At 45.2% G+C, this 15,314-nt stretch overlaps 2 protein-coding genes across 3 annotated transcripts; both read right to left on the bottom strand.

Annotated features, from left to right (window-relative positions):
- Nucleotides 1-3,280: 3,280 nt before the first annotated feature.
- VHL (von Hippel-Lindau tumor suppressor) lies at nt 3,281-6,071 on the bottom strand. The gene is made up of 3 exons (XM_080625229.1): nt 5,867-6,071; nt 5,392-5,502; nt 3,281-5,034 (listed from the first exon to the last, which is right to left on the bottom strand). Exons 1-3 carry the CDS (start codon nt 6,051-6,053, stop codon nt 4,850-4,852), a joined length of 483 nt encoding a protein of 160 aa, XP_080481355.1. The 5' UTR covers nt 6,054-6,071; the 3' UTR covers nt 3,281-4,849.
- Nucleotides 6,072-6,315: 244 nt separating this feature from the next.
- Nucleotides 6,316-12,135, bottom strand: THUMPD3 (THUMP domain 3 tRNA guanosine methyltransferase). Of its 2 annotated transcripts, none has more exons than XM_080625775.1 (9): nt 11,869-12,135; nt 11,547-11,624; nt 10,524-11,054; nt 9,332-9,462; nt 8,850-8,919; nt 8,363-8,478; nt 8,059-8,169; nt 7,699-7,822; nt 6,316-7,447 (listed from the first exon to the last, which is right to left on the bottom strand). In XM_080625775.1, the coding sequence occupies exons 1-9, from the start codon at nt 12,082-12,084 to the stop codon at nt 7,316-7,318; spliced, it is 1,509 nt and encodes a 502-aa protein (XP_080481901.1). In that variant the 5' UTR covers nt 12,085-12,135; the 3' UTR covers nt 6,316-7,315. The 2 variants fall into 2 exon arrangements, with proteins under 2 accessions (XP_080481901.1, XP_080481902.1); XM_080625776.1 differs by having other exon boundaries at nt 8,059-8,166.
- Between the last annotated feature and the right edge of the window lie 3,179 nt (nt 12,136-15,314).

Raw genomic sequence — 15,314 nt, 5'->3', positions numbered from 1 at the left:
TCCAGGGCAGTCTGCTAGTGGCTTGGTCACCTGTGTGAGTATAGGGATGTCTGTGTCTTTAAACATAGATCCCCCCAAGAGCTGCACCAGCTGTGCTCCCACTGCGCTGGATGCTGTACAACCGGGGATAGAGGAAGTTTCAAACATCTCACAAGATCTACGCAAGCACCGTGTACCAGCAGGAGGGCGGTAAAAACCTCTGTCAGCAAATACTGGGCAGTGACGCCTCTGCCTAACTGCTGCCAGGCTTTTGCACTCATTGCAGCATATAGGATTTCACTTACCATAATATGTGGTACAGTAGCAGATGCAGGGCATGAGAAGTGGTCATCTGGCCAGGTCTTGCTAGTCGAGGATTAGGTTTAAAATGTGTTCTTAAAGTCAATAATTTTTCTAAATTTATAGGTTTTACCTTTTTTTTTATTTATTTTTTTAATTGAAGCTGCTTTTTATAAACATTTGTAATGAATTTGCCAGGGTAAATGCTACAGATACTGCTGGCAAAACCATCTACTTGGACAGCCTTACAGCGGTACCTCTGCCAGCATGGGACAGTTCACCAAACACAATTGTGACCCTTTCCTCTTCCTGTTCTTTTCGCTCATGTTCAGCCCTACGTCTTTTTATATTTACTGCAAACAGTACTGTAAGTCTAGAGGGCTTTTAACTTACTATTTCTTTATAACCTGCTTGTATTTCGCAGCAGAGCTAACTCTTGTTTGCAGGATCAAACTTTCACACTTGGGCAATTTTCCATACTTCTTACCTCAGAAATCACAAGCCTTTCAAGTACCATTAAAGTAACAACGAATTTCTTACCCGCACTGTGGCAAGGAAAAGCTGAAAAATGTGATATTAATGTAGCTACAGGGTCAAAAGGGGAAAAAAACCATCCGAATTGTGTAACTTAAAAGACCACAATTCAGAGATTCCTTGGGACCTCCCTGTTTTAGCAGCAGGACTATTTCAATAACAACAGTTGAATTTATGGGGGTTTCCCCTCCTTTTCCCTGCTTAGTGTCCTTCTGACACATAGCCCTGAGAAAATGATCAGAGCATCTCTGAAAGTCACGCAAGATGAGATTGAAATGTGTGTTGCAAAGAAGTGGATAAAAGGAGGAAGCGAAGACTCTTCTTTCCCTTGGGTACTGGAAAGAAACCAAGACCTTCTGGACTATTTGCCTCATGGGAGAACAAGGGGAAAGAACACATTGACAAAGCGTGCGGCTTCCGTTTTGCACTAATGAAGGGTTTTAAGCAGGAAGTGAAATTTACTGGAAATGATCCTACACACTCCTGTTATTCAGCCTCCACTTGCAAATAATGAGGTATTAATTAGGCAGGACTCTGTACCGCTGTGTGCCCTCCTCGAGCTCCCAGGCACTAAACAACTTGTTTGTTTCTGTGGTGGTTTGCACCTTCAGCTGTTACCCACCACTTCCTGCAGCAGCTCATTCCCACAACCACTGCATTGAGCTGGAGCATAGCTGGGCCCTGACCTCTGCTTCTCCCTGCCTGCCAACGAGACACCAACATGACTCCGACTGAAAACTACCCAAGTTTGTAATGCACTTGTCACAACCAAATGGCAACTTTCACTCATGGCTAATCCAGCTGAGTAATTAGTAGGAGGCTCCATTTCCCATCTATTAGAGCCAGCTGGGTTTATTTTCTCATCTTTTCTTATTCTGATCCACAGGAGCAGTCCAAAAATACACTTTCTTGCATATGCTAAGCATTTCTCCATGCTTACCTATAACATCTGGGTTTGCTTTCTGGTTTTTTAAACATTTTGTAAATAGGAGTTCTTTAACAACCAAACCTTTCTAGTATAGCATTTATGCACCTGCTTTAACAATTCTAATTGAACAGGCTTTTATGTCAATTACTTTCTTACATCTGTCAGTGCTTTGCACTTTGAATAAATACTCAAGCCATGTGTTTGGCTGAAGAATGAAAACCAAATGATAACAAAAATGTTAGGAGCTATTGCATTCTGACAACAACCAGCATGTAATCAAATTGGGTTTTTGCTAGAATGCCTCTTGGGTAACAAATATAAAGACATACAGCTGGGCTGATGTTATTACTGAACTAATCCATGGCAGGGTCTGTGAGCATTTGGTAATTTGACCAGCCCACCTAAATGAAGGTGTTATTTAACACGCTCACAAGTACTGCCATGTTGGTTAAAAAGACAAAACAAAACCCCCATGACCTGTAACAGTACTGTCAAACTGTGGCACAAGAGTCAAATGGAACATCAGATGTTACTGGGCTGTGAAAACAAAACCTTGTCACCTGTTTGTGAGAGATGCTGTAAAGTGCTGCTCATCTTAGAGAGGAAGTTGCTAAGCTTTTAAAGCTGACGTATGGGGGGGGGGGGAAGTATTCCATGACTTGTCAAAAGGAAAAATCAACATTTACAACACATCTGAAAGCTAAAATTAGCTAAGTATTCACAGAATTCATCTCACAAGAAAATGTACCCACATTGCAAGAAAACAACCGCGGGAGGAATAGGGGAGGCAGATGCATGAACAGGGTTCTGCCTCAGACTTCATATTTGTGTTTAGTCCCTTCCTCTCCCAAACTTCTGGCATAACTTTGGAATACTCAATTTCATCTGCAAAATGGAAACAGTATTTCTATTGTTATCTTGTCTCAGGAAAGTATAAGATTTCAAGCATGGATTGCCCCTTGCTATACATTAAGCAAATGATGTAACTAAATGTAAAGTTCAGCAAAGACAGGATACTCCTATAATCAATGAGATCAGGAGGTAGTTTCATGTTTTTTGGCACGTCACAGATATATAAGTATGCTTTTCTGTCTGCCAACATGCAGGAATCTAAGGAATCTGATCCAAAAGCAGTCAAACATTGTACTAGGAAAGCATCATTGACTGGCTGTGTACTGGAGGAAGTCACAGACTAATGGAATAAATTTAAATTATTCTACTAAGCAACAGAAGAGATCATAGACCCCACACAAACCAGGAACACACAGGAGGTTTGTGATACGTATGGATCTGTAAAACCTAATACCTACTACAGTAAAAGAAAAACAAGAGTTGAGCAACCAGTTTTCTGCAACAGTTTGCCTGTGCTGTCACAGTAACCATAACACAGAGTAGCACAAGAATATCAGGAAAGAAACTCCTCTCTTGTATCTGCAGGACCCCACCTGCAGAAGCACCCAAGGGCTTCCAGCAGCTGGGTGACATCCTGCTGTCTGCTCCCCATGCCTGCACAGGCAGATCTGCAAAAGGTGGGGAATGTACAAATTGTTGTGTAGCTACATTTGTGCACAGGCACTGCCTGAAGCTGTGCTAAGTTTTTAGTGTTAGCCACCACTCAGTCTTACAGCTACAGGGGGCTGCGCAGTTTGTAAACTCAGTCCAAGAGTATGTGTCACTGATTAGCTAGCCATTAGACTTTCAGGAGTATCACAGGAATACAAGAATAAAGACCCAAACACTGTGAGGTTGTGTGAAAGAATCAAACAGTTAGCATGGATTTACATTTTTAGGACAAAGATCAATTCATACACTTCAAATATGTAAGAAAAAACAAGTCTACAAAAAGGGGAGATATTTCATACTTACAGAACATTTCAACAGTCTCAGTTTCACAGCTGTGTTTGTTAGAATGTATAACTGGAAAGAAACGTGTCACAGAAATAACCTGCTATAATCTTCTACCATTCTGCTTCTAACAGTGAATAGCACTGCATCTGTTACTTGGCGGACAATTCATGTATCTGTTAAAAACTACTGCTTGGAATGATGTGTGTTATGTTCATACAAATACACATCCTAATTGAGGCATGAGGGAACAGAACATTGGTAAGGAAATGTTTTTCCTGCTTATCTAGCCTGTAATAAAGCATAAAGCATGGATCTGTGAGACAGATCTAGCAACAGGCCCATCTGAGCTGATGCAGTTTGCTATCTGTTCCTTAGGAGAGACCAGCAGCTCAAGTGGTCCCGGCTCTCCTGAAAAGGCCTCTCAACTACTGGACTACTGCATCGCCACGGGAAAAGGCAGGATCAAAGCACCTATTGTCTGTGAGCACAACCTGTAACAGCAAGCTGCTGCAGAGGAGAAAAGTGTCCCTGAACTAGGACCCCAGAACTATGTCCACATGGCTGACTAGGTTGATGACCTCAAGATCCAAGCACGAAGGATAAATAAGGCATCCAAGGTACAATCTGTGTAAAAATGCATCAGCCTGAGTGGACACAACATGGGCGTACACATGTAAAGCCAAAAGGCAGGAAAACCCCCAAGCATTTACACGTGTCATCTTTCCACCAGCATGTTTTGATGTTTCACATCAGGTCCCAAGAAGGGGTATTTGAAACCCTCATGTACACAAACACCCCCCACGCTTGGCAGATCACAGGCAAATCTAGACCAAGTGTGAGAGTGAAATTCCATTGAATGCAAATTATTCAAATGAAAATGGTGTGGGTCTGCCATTTACAATCATTAGAGTCTGAATTAAATTAATCTTTAGTGTAATTTACTGTCTAACACAATGAAAGCTAATCTGTATGCTCCAGACAGATAACCTGATCTTACGTCCCTGTGCAGTGTTCTGATGGAGTCCAAATAAAACTTCTGAGCTTCCTCCTCCAGAGCTGCTCGTTTGCAACACACATAACGAACCATCAGGAACCTGGCACACTTCTACACACTGTTTAGTCTTTGGGAGCAGACTTATCAAGTTAACTGAGTTCACGTCTCAGAACATAAAATACAGACAACAGTTCTTGGCATGTTTGGTGGCATGCTCCCTGCTTAAACTCTGTGGCTTGCTATTTGAATGGTCCGGAGTAATCACACTATTCCAGAACTCCATTCCTCAGTATTTCACTTCTCTCCAGAGAAAGCCGCTGAAGATCCTTCTTAACATCAGGATGATCTTCCAGCTCTTCATATAATGATCGAACAATGTCTAGTTTCCTGTAGTCCACTGGTTTGACCAGACTGCGAACAACCTGGAGACACCGCTCTTTCAGGGTGAACACTGTAGTTAAACACAAACACACACACAGCCTCATCACAAGGGTGCTCGTTAGCTGCTGCTTCCAACACAGACAGTACTTCTCCGAGTACGTGACCCCAGAACGTGGCATGCTACACCAGCGCTACTCACTAGAAAGAGAAGAACTTCTTTTCTGTGGCAAGGCACAGTACAAAACTCATCACAGACCTCTTTAAGGCTGCAAACAGCTCAGTTAACACCACAGCTCTGTCAAGAAATTCTCTATATTTGAGGCAGATCTTATATGAGGACCCCATTTCTCACTAGACCCTGATGCCCAAAGAAACCAAATTCACAGCCCACCCATCCCCATAGCATGCATGATCCCTCTTCACTTACCTGGTAGTGTGATGTCTGCTCTATTCACATTGGGAGCTGCTATGAACAGTTCCTGTTGGTTGACAAGAAGCCCATCGTTTGTCCCTGCATCCCGAAACAGCCAGAGATGACCTGGGAGAGGAAGAAGTGAAAACACCTGCCTTATGGTGCTTTTTAATGAGTGGTTTGAGGAGCTACTGAACCAAAATGCTCTCCAGCTGGGCTCCCTGCTTACAGGCAATCACTGCGGCCCTGGCCACCTGCGTGACTGGGTATCACCGAGGAGGGAGGAGACAGGAAATGAGAGTGGTGCAGCCTCTGGAGCCGAACCGAGAGGCCCGGTGGCGGAGCACAGGCCCTGCTCCCCGGACAGCCGCAGCTGCTATATCTGACCCCAAGCACCCAAGGGGAAGCCCAGTGAAGGCCCTCCGCCAGCCCCCCGGAGCACCGCCCGTACCCAACCAGGCCCCGTCCCGTCCCGTCCCGCCGCACGCACCCCGGTAGCTGTGCATGACCCGCCCGGTGCGTGGCTGCAGGACTGGGTAGTGGCGGGGCTTGCCGTCGAAATCCACCCACACCGGGAGGACGGAGCGCGGGCTACGATTGTTAAAGACGACCTCGGAGAGCTCACGGGTGTTAACGGAGCGCAGGCACGGCCCAACACCCCGCACCGGCGGCGCCATCACCGTGCCCGCTCCCTGCCGCGGCCGCCGGGAACGCGCATGCGCGGGGGGGGGGGGGCGGCGGGGCCGCCCCCTGGCGCATGCGCGTTCGCGGCGGGCGAAGTGCGGCAGCGGGAGCGCGCCCATGCCGGTTAGCGACGCTCGGCCACCCGCATCACCGTTGTCATCGCTTTATCACACACAACGATGTAGTAACAACGGGCTCCGGCTACAGAGCATAAAAGAGCACAATAAAGACATGCCTTCTATGGAAAACCTGAAAAACTTTAATAGCTGTTAATTCACCTCTAAACACAATGAGTGTGAACAGTTTAATGACAAACTCATGTTCAGAGCCAAGGAAGAAGCTTGAGAAATCACAGTACATTTACAGGAGGAAAAAATATTTGCAACTTCAGGTTATTCAGCAGGTAATATTTTGGTAACTACTGTGGCACTTAAATCACCTCAAACTTAAACATAATGCCACCTGGATGTGCCTACAGCAGACACTGAAAACGCTAACTTGCTAGAACTGCTAAACATTCTCCAGTAGTAACTATAGTTAGCTTGCTAAGGCTGCGTGTATGTGCCCCTTCACCCACAGCAGTGGTACATTAAAAGATGGATGAGATATTTACTAATAGCTAGCACTAAGTTGAGGTAACAGGCATGAAAAACAGTAGCATCAGCATCCTGTTTGCTAATTGGCATCTGCTTATCAGACCATAACGAAACAGACAGTGGTTTATTATCTTAGTGTACATTTGGGCAACTGTATAAACTACAAAACTTCAATCTGGAAAAATCCTACGTTAAAGAGACACTACCTCTAAACCCTTTAAGGCAGCAGGTCTGAGTAGTCTTGTTAGTCACTTTCAGATACATATACAATTTCTACAGTCTGGGAATTAAATTAATCATTATCTCCAAAGCTGCCTCAACATGTTTTCTACTGTAAGCAGAGGAAATAAACACTAAACTGAAAACTACACTGAACATGGTAGAGAAGACTCAGGCAAAGGAAAGCATTACTAATTCCACTACAAACTTTCACCACTTTTGGGTGGTGGGGAGTAAAGAGGTGATTTAAATAACAAGGTTTCAGAACATAGTACAAGCAGTAGCTCTGAAGCTGATCCCTGGTTTAGTATTTGTGTTACACAATTCTACACAGGTTTTTTTGGTTTTTGTTTAGGAAATGACAGGTCTATGCTCTTGGATGTCTGCTTTGCCAGACTGCAATTCAGCAAGTTCTGGAGGTGTCCCTTCTTCTGTGCAGGTTACCAGAACGATCGTTTTTCTTCTGCTCTTTCCCAGGTGCGCTTCAGGAGGTACACTGCAGCGTGAAGGCCCCCGACGTTCACCCATACAGTCTGAGCTCTGCGCCAGATGTGGCCCAGTCGTGACAAGGCCTACAAGGCAAACACAGCCAAAGAGTAGTGGTGGCTTCCAGACAAGCACAAATTTGCTTTAAGTCATTTTTTCTTATTCTAAATTGTATCTGAACAAAATGTCAAATGACTCCTTAGGTCCAAAACTGTGTTTAAATATTACTAATTATTGCTCTAAAAGTAGATCACCTTCTGTCATAAAGACAGCTTTCAATTTTTCCTCAATGTATTTCCAACTGTAAGCAGGTTTGATTTTATTTCACAGAACATACCTTGGCAAAACATTTCTTGTCCTGCGTAAGTAGCACAGCCCTGCCTGTCCCTGGTGTGCAGATCCGGCCCATCTCCATCAAGCAGGCTGGATACAGATCCCAGTTCTTCTTCTTGGACCCGATTCTGCAACATAAATTAAGATTGCCTTTGTGATCACTGAAGAATAGTTAAGTGTTGGTCTTTCACACACGGATTAGCTCATTCAGGACTATGTTTACTATTAATTTCAAGCTCAATTTTTAATATAAAGTATATAATACTTCTTAATTAGTTAAGTAACTAAGTAGGGAGAATCCTAAGCCTGGACAGGCAAGCATATGCAGCAGCTCAGCACAGCAGCTTTACCAGTGATACCTCACCTCTTTCCAAATGGCATATCTGACACAATGATGTCCACAGATCCTGTCCGCAAAGGCAGATTGCAAATATCCCACTGGATGATGTCTAAGGGTATGCCGGGAGAAGCACTGCTGCAAGTGCAAAAATGGTTATCTCAGACATGGTTTATGAAGAGTACTTTTAGACTGAGGAGATCTATAATGTGGGCAAAAAGAACAAATGGGAAAATACAAACAGGACAGTCAAATGCATGAATGCAAAACGGATTTCTCTGCACACAATACTACAGGAAAAGAAAATCACTTCTCTCTTCACACTTCTCACCTTTCTTTATTCTCATTTTTCTTTAGTAAAGAACAGATGTTGTTTGCTGCTCTCTTTACAGCTTGGGGGTTGTTATCACCAGCAATGTGGTAGCAGCTAGGCCATTCCGTAGCTCCCTGGGGGGAAATATTGACAATAAGCAACACTAGCATCAAAACTGATGAATTTAAAACAAAACAAACAGAAGAATCACTCAAACATGACAGAATACAACAAAGCAACTGGAAGTGGATGTCAGTGATTTTAAAATCCTGTACCTGTTACAGGTATTATGAACCTTAAAATTTTCAAGTACCTTCAGATTTAGTTTCTTCCTGCTACAAGTTTGGGAATGAAAATAATGTCCCTTACAAAAAGTGCACCTCTTTAAAAGCTGCCGAGACACTACTGTAGTTCACTGCTTAGTTATTAACAAGGGAACTTACACGTATCATTCAGCTGCAGATACTGTCATATTTTATAAGTTATAAAATAAAGGAGGAATCACCTCTATTGGTATTGCACCTGTACCACACATGGGATCAATTATGATGTCTGTCGGTTGTGGATCACAGAGCCTAAAGAACAGAAGAAAAGATGCGATGAGAAAAGTCTTAAAAACATGAATTTCTGTAAGGAAGGAAAATGGAACTATTTTAATCACTCTGATTCCAACAAAAAAAACTCCTACGTGATTCCCACCCCCCCCATTCATGAATTAGCATTTTATAAACAGCAGTACAGGGAAATACTTTCAAGCATGTGATACAGAATTTTGTTGGCTAACACAGCAAACGTTTACTTTGCTTAGTGGGAAAACATCCACTGTCAATTACAAAGCACACTGCTTCAGCAACTATGCTTATTTCCTTTCTTTAAGAATTAACAGAAAAGGCTTTTGAGGAAGGGGTGGGTGGACAAAGGATCTAATTTCTAAAACAAAATTACTTGTTAACCGAGAATAGTACAATACTATGCAATTGCACTGACCTAAGCATGCCATAAGCGAGAGTTGAACGCAGAGTTGTGGGTCCAAAATGTGTAATATTCCGTCTGTGAAGACTCTCTTCTGTTAATGCAATACCCACAACTACTTCATTGTTGTGTATATTCAGAAGAACCTAGAGAAAAAAGCTTGAGCTAAATTTCAGGAGTAAATAGAAGTTATCCATAGTACGACTGGTAAATATGAGACTCTAAAGTGGCAATTTAAAAAACATGAACTACATATAAAAGGGCACTCCTTGAAGAAAAGCAATGCACCACTTTATGGCAACAATGGACAACATTCTGGAGAGCATTCACACGTTTTCTCATTCACACAGAACCTTTCACACGAGAGTTCAAAAACTGCTATAACCATGATGCTGATTTTTTGAAAGTTGTGTTTTATAAGTACAGGGGAGAAGTTGGGTCCTGCAAGTCACAGTGAAGCATCTGCAAAGCAGCAATAAAATCGTATCTCTAGTCCCCTCCACTGTATTAATCTCGAAAGTGAAAAACTTGCTCTAGGGCAGTGGGCCACCTCTTCACACACCTGCAAGAAAAAATTGGGGTTTCTGCCCCTCATAAACAGTGGACCAGTCCTCACCTAACTTCTGCCTTCCCTATGAAAAGGAGGAGATACTGGTCAGTTAACATTAACCGTTTCTGCCCCCTCACCCATAAACTACAGCTTCCAGATAGTGTATCTTCTGTTAACTTACACGCATATAAAACAGCAGATTAAGGAAAGATTCACTGAGGGTGAAAGTAAAGCAGAAAGCACTTACGTTGTATTTAAATCTGAGTAAGACCAAGTGCTAGAGGCGGAAGTAACACTCAGTATTCGAGCTTTTGCTTCAATTGAGGGAGAGGGCAAAGGTTTTGGGCACCAACTCGGGTGATGTTAGTCAGCTAACTCAAGAAGACAACACCATTTGCAGAGCAAAAGAGGGACCCAAAGAAGGGGACATGTGGGGGGGCACATTAGGCAAACAAAAGTGATCACTATGATGGATGGCCAAGGCAAGTGGTGGGATGTCAGGACACACATGATGTGCCCATAAAATAAGTGCCTCCGAGAAGGCCATGACTTCAGCATTTCAATTTTCAGTTCCAGAGTCATCTGGAGATCTCTAAGCATCAGAACTAAGAGTTTTTACAACAAAAATGCAGGTATTTCCAAGGCACAACACTGTACCTCCACATCAAAGTTAGTCATGTCAGCTTTCCACTGGAAGTGCTCCTGCACAGCTCCACCAAAGTCTCTCGCAGCCTCATTTGAGGTAAAACTGTGCTTGCCTCCTGCTCTATTGCACGTCACACGGAACTTCAACACCTTCACCTCTCCATCACTCATCCTGCTGTCACCAGCCTTGGTTTCAGTCCCAGCACCCGCCTGCAATTCATCTTTAGCATCTGATTGTTCGTTGTTATCCTCCTCTTCCTCATTTTGGGATGCCACTTCTGGTGTCTTTTCTGTATCCTGACCATCAGCGGGTTCCACACCTGCAGTGTCTTGGGGACAGTCCTCTTTCTTGATGTCTTTTTGATCCGCTTCTTTCTCTTCTCCGTCGCTATTCAGCTTCTCTTTCCTCACAGTACTCTGCAGATTGTGTTTTTTGCGTTTTGTCTTTTTCTTTTTTAAGCTGTTGTTCAGCTCCCAAACTCTCAATGGATCAGTCCAGGGCAGCTCTTTAACCAAGTCTTCCAAATCCTTTAGAGCATCTTCCTTTAACAGACAAAAAAGTTGTGCTTTACAGTCATTCCATCCCTCCAAAAGCTATCATTTTCCAAAAAGTCTCTCAAACTAGTTTCCTAACCATATGCCCACTACATTTAAGCAAAGCTTATAGCTTTTTGTGGTACTTATGCCATAACACTGAATGACACAGAACTCATAGTATTTCATAATTGTGTCTTGTCAAATAAATACCTAACACTAAAATGACTAAAGTGATACTTCACTGTCCTGTGTCTGTGTGACCTACAAATATGGCATTAGCTTTCATCCCAGATTTTGTGCATGCAACGTATTTAACTGAAGAAGTGATGTTAGACAACATGACCATGCTTCTGGTTGACAGACCAGCAAAGAGGAATCAGGATAATACCACAAATAACCCCCAACTTGCTCATAAAACAGAATACTTTCTGCAACTAGTGCTACGTAAAAAAACCACTACAAACCCCAGAGCCAGTTGAGGGATGAGGATTAACTCACCTTGGTTTCTTTAAATTCATAGTCTTTGAACTCCTGAACAACAACAAACAAGTTATCCACTGACCTTAAGCGATGGACCTGGAAGAAACGAGAAACCGCGGCGCACGTTACCGACCAGGCCTGCGGAGGGGGCTGTGCTTGCTGCCGTTAACCGTGTATCTTACGGCCCCAGTTCAGGGACCGTGTTCTCCCACTCCGCCTCGGGAGCGGGGTGCCTGGCTCAGCGTGGGCCGGGCCCGGCCGCTGCCAACCGCCATAGCCGCGAGCGCGGCACAAACCGCCCCGGTACCAGCCGTGGCCCCGGCAGCGGGAGGGAGCGGACCTGCGGCAGGCTCTGGGCCGGGACCTCGAAGTAGATCTTCCCGCGGTCCCTGCTGATGCGGGAGGCCGAGCCCAGCTTCTCCTGCACCTCCTCAGCCGCCATCAGCTCGAACCCGGTGGGCACGGTGGCGCCGATAACGGCCGCCAACTCCGCGCCCTCCCCAGCCGGGTCTACACCGGGACCCGGCGACCCCGCATGGCCGGCCGCCTCCGCCATGTCCTCACGCCGAGGGACCGTGGGGCAGGACCGGACACTCCCACCACCCAACCGGCCCCGCCACCGACACGCGGAGCGACACGCGCCGCAACCGCCCGCCCCTTCCTCTTCCGGGCCGCGCACCGGCCGACTAGCCGCAGAGCGACAGCGCCCCCTGCTGCCCGGCGGCTCCAGCCCCGGGGACTCGGGGCTCTCGGCGGGGCGGCCGCTCGGTCAGGGCTCTGCGGTCGTCAGCGCGGCAGCGGCCACGGGCGGGAGAGCCCTCAGCCTCCGGGTGTCAAACCGTGGGTGGACACTGCCTGATTTCCCCATGTTATAAAAGTACCGAATTCCCTGGATCTTCGGGATGCTGCTCTGGGAACGTGTCCCGCACCAGAATTGATTTGTAAATAACATCCTAACCGCTATACGGGTTTTTTAGGAGGCACAGAGACAGGCCACTCTAAATATCTTCATAACCATGGCTGGATCAGTGTGACGAAGTATGAACTGAGTGAAACTGAAGGAGCACTGTTTTCCATCCTCTGTTCTCCAAATCATAGAATCAATCAATCACAGACTGGTTTGTGTTTGAAGGGACCTTGAAGCTCACAGAGTTCCAATCCCCTGCCATGGGCGTCTTCACCTGTTCCCAGCATTGGATTTATAAATGTAAACCCAGCTTGCCCCTGCAGCTCGTTCTTCCTCAGTGGCAGTACTGGCAACAGCACTGTTTGTTTTTGTTTTCCCACGTACGTTCTGATTCTGCTCTGGCATTTCAGTAACAAGCAGGGTGCCTCAAGCGCTGCTCTTGCCATTAAGCCTTCTGAAGCACTGCTTTGCTTTCACATGAGAAGTATGTGTGTGAGAGTGTGTCTCAGAGAGGGAAGGTGTGGGGTTTATGCCATCAGTTTATTTTTAACTTGTGATTCGAGTCTGAAAATACAGAATTTAAACCATGGAATTTGGGTCATAAACACACTGCAGAAAGTTCCTGTGAAATGGGTTCTATGATGAGAACTTAAAAATAAGCTAAAGCAGAGAAAACCACTGGGGTATGCTTGCATCTTGTGATCTGTAGCTGGCACCCTGAGAGATCTTTCCAGTGTGGTGGCAGTTCCACGATACTGGGTGTGATGGCACTGCATAAACTTATATCCCCATGTAACTGCTGAAGCAGCCCGTGATGCTGCCCCTTTACTGCAGTATTTACAAGGTGCAGATGAAGTTGGTGTGGTTTGCCAGCCAGGGGATTGGAGCATCCCGCTCCATGCCTGCAGCACCACGAGGGCTCACCAGCAGCAGCAGGAACCCCAACAGGCTGGGTCCTGGGGTGTGCATCCTGCTGCTCACATCAGTGTTACAGGTTTTGCTTAGCTCTATGCTGCAGCAATGCTGATAGCGAGGGAGAGCTTTGTGGATCAAGTGGGATAACGAACTCGTACTGCTGAGCTACTCTCAACAGCAGACTTTTCAGCATATTTTGGTGAAGGTATTTGCCAGACACTTAAATTAATCCCATATGTCTGGTCTATCAGCAGCAGCTCTGACCCTTCCCTGCTGGTCTCAGATTGAAAGGTGAGAATCGGTAATGAGCCTGCCTTGCTTCAGCTACTGAAATCTGTCCAAGCATCACTCACGGAACCATTTCCTGCCAGTGGCCACGTCCTGCAGTAGCTGAAGACAGCTCTTTATCTAATACCCATGCGAGACTCTTAGCATAATGCCCCACTTCGCTTGCAGCTTTCCTCCCAGAAACTCCTGACGTGCTCTGTGGATGTAGAGCTGAAGCATCTTTCAGCTTAAACAGCGGGAGGTGTCACCTTTGTGAATGATAAAGGCAAAACCACTCAGACCAGCACTGCGCAGCACAATGTGTGACAGTGGGAGTGAGGAGAGATTTTTGCCTGAGGATTCAGGACGAACCCTCCTGTGTGGGAGGCACACTGGCAGTGTTCTGTTCAGATCTTATTCTGAGAAGGGTCCCACACAGTGAATTAGAGGACAGGCCTCCCACACGATCTGGAAGGTGCAGACTCAGCCGTCTGCGTGTCCTTGGCTGCCACTGAAATCTGTGTTATTTGTTGAACCCTTAGAAAAACTTTGCAGTTGCTTTTGGTGGGAACGTGGTGATGCCCTGTGGTGATGGCACACCGGCGCTCTATGGGACAGAAAAGAGCTGACCTGGCAAAACTCAGAACAGTTTCCATGGAATCTAAGTACTTTAATTCTCATTCCTTGATCAACCCTCGGTTATAGAAAGCTCCTGTATATTTCAAAGGCTTCTTGAGTGACTGTTAGATAGCACCCTTTGTATTTCACCTGTGTATTATGTCATTTCTATCTCTTTCAGTAAAACCACACCATAGATATGTTGGTCATTGGGGCTGCATAAATATATAAGCTGGGAGATAGTGTTGTAAATGTAGATGGAAAAAAGGATTCTTGCCATGCTGTTCTGTGAATAGTAACATACATGTTCTTATTTATCCAAACAGCCAATGTATTTTTTACATGTAGATAATATCGGACATGTGTTTTGGCAGGAGAGAAAAACAACAAACTGCCTTCAAGAGAAACCGAAGTTGTATTTTCATGCCCATTATGAACCCCTGTTCCCAGAGCCAAGAAATCAAACTGGCTCACACAAGAGGAAACCTCCAGTTAAAGCAAGAAGGTACCTGTTGGGTAGATCTGTTAGGCTTGTTACAGACTGAAGTGGTTCCTGATGAGCTGGCAGCATTGATTTCACGGCTGGTTTAGTGCATACCTGAAGAGGAGCATTGCTGCCCACTTGTCTGGAAGGTTTTGTGCGCTGGGTGAATTGGGTCTGTCCATTTGGAAGGTGCGCTTCAAACAGCAGGCTGAATCCCAGAGGACACGGTGGTTTTCTTCACTCTTGCCCTTCAGGGTTAATCAACAGAGCGATGGAAACAGCAACCATCCAGCTAAAGAAAGTGTCCTAATATTATCCTGGAGTAAATTATTTGTCTTATAATCCCAGAATCCCAGAATCCCAAGGGTTGGAAGGGACCTCAAAATATCATCTAGTCCAACCCCCCTGCAAGAGCAGGGTAACCTAGAGTACATCACACAGGAACTTGTCCAGCCGGGCATAATACTGGCATATAACTGAAGAACATTTACAGCAAACTTAACGTACTAAACCAAGTAACTTATCCTATAACTGGGACTATGGGATGAATATAAACAAAGAACAAACCAGATTTTGCATCATCAGGTACCTCAGA

This window comes from Psittacula echo (genome assembly GCF_963264785.1).
Source record: "Psittacula echo genome assembly, chromosome: 9".
Lineage (NCBI taxonomy): Eukaryota > Metazoa > Chordata > Aves > Psittaciformes > Psittacidae > Psittacula > Psittacula echo.
The sequence above is the reverse complement of the archived record's forward strand: the minus strand, read 5'-3'. Positions and strand labels throughout refer to the sequence as shown.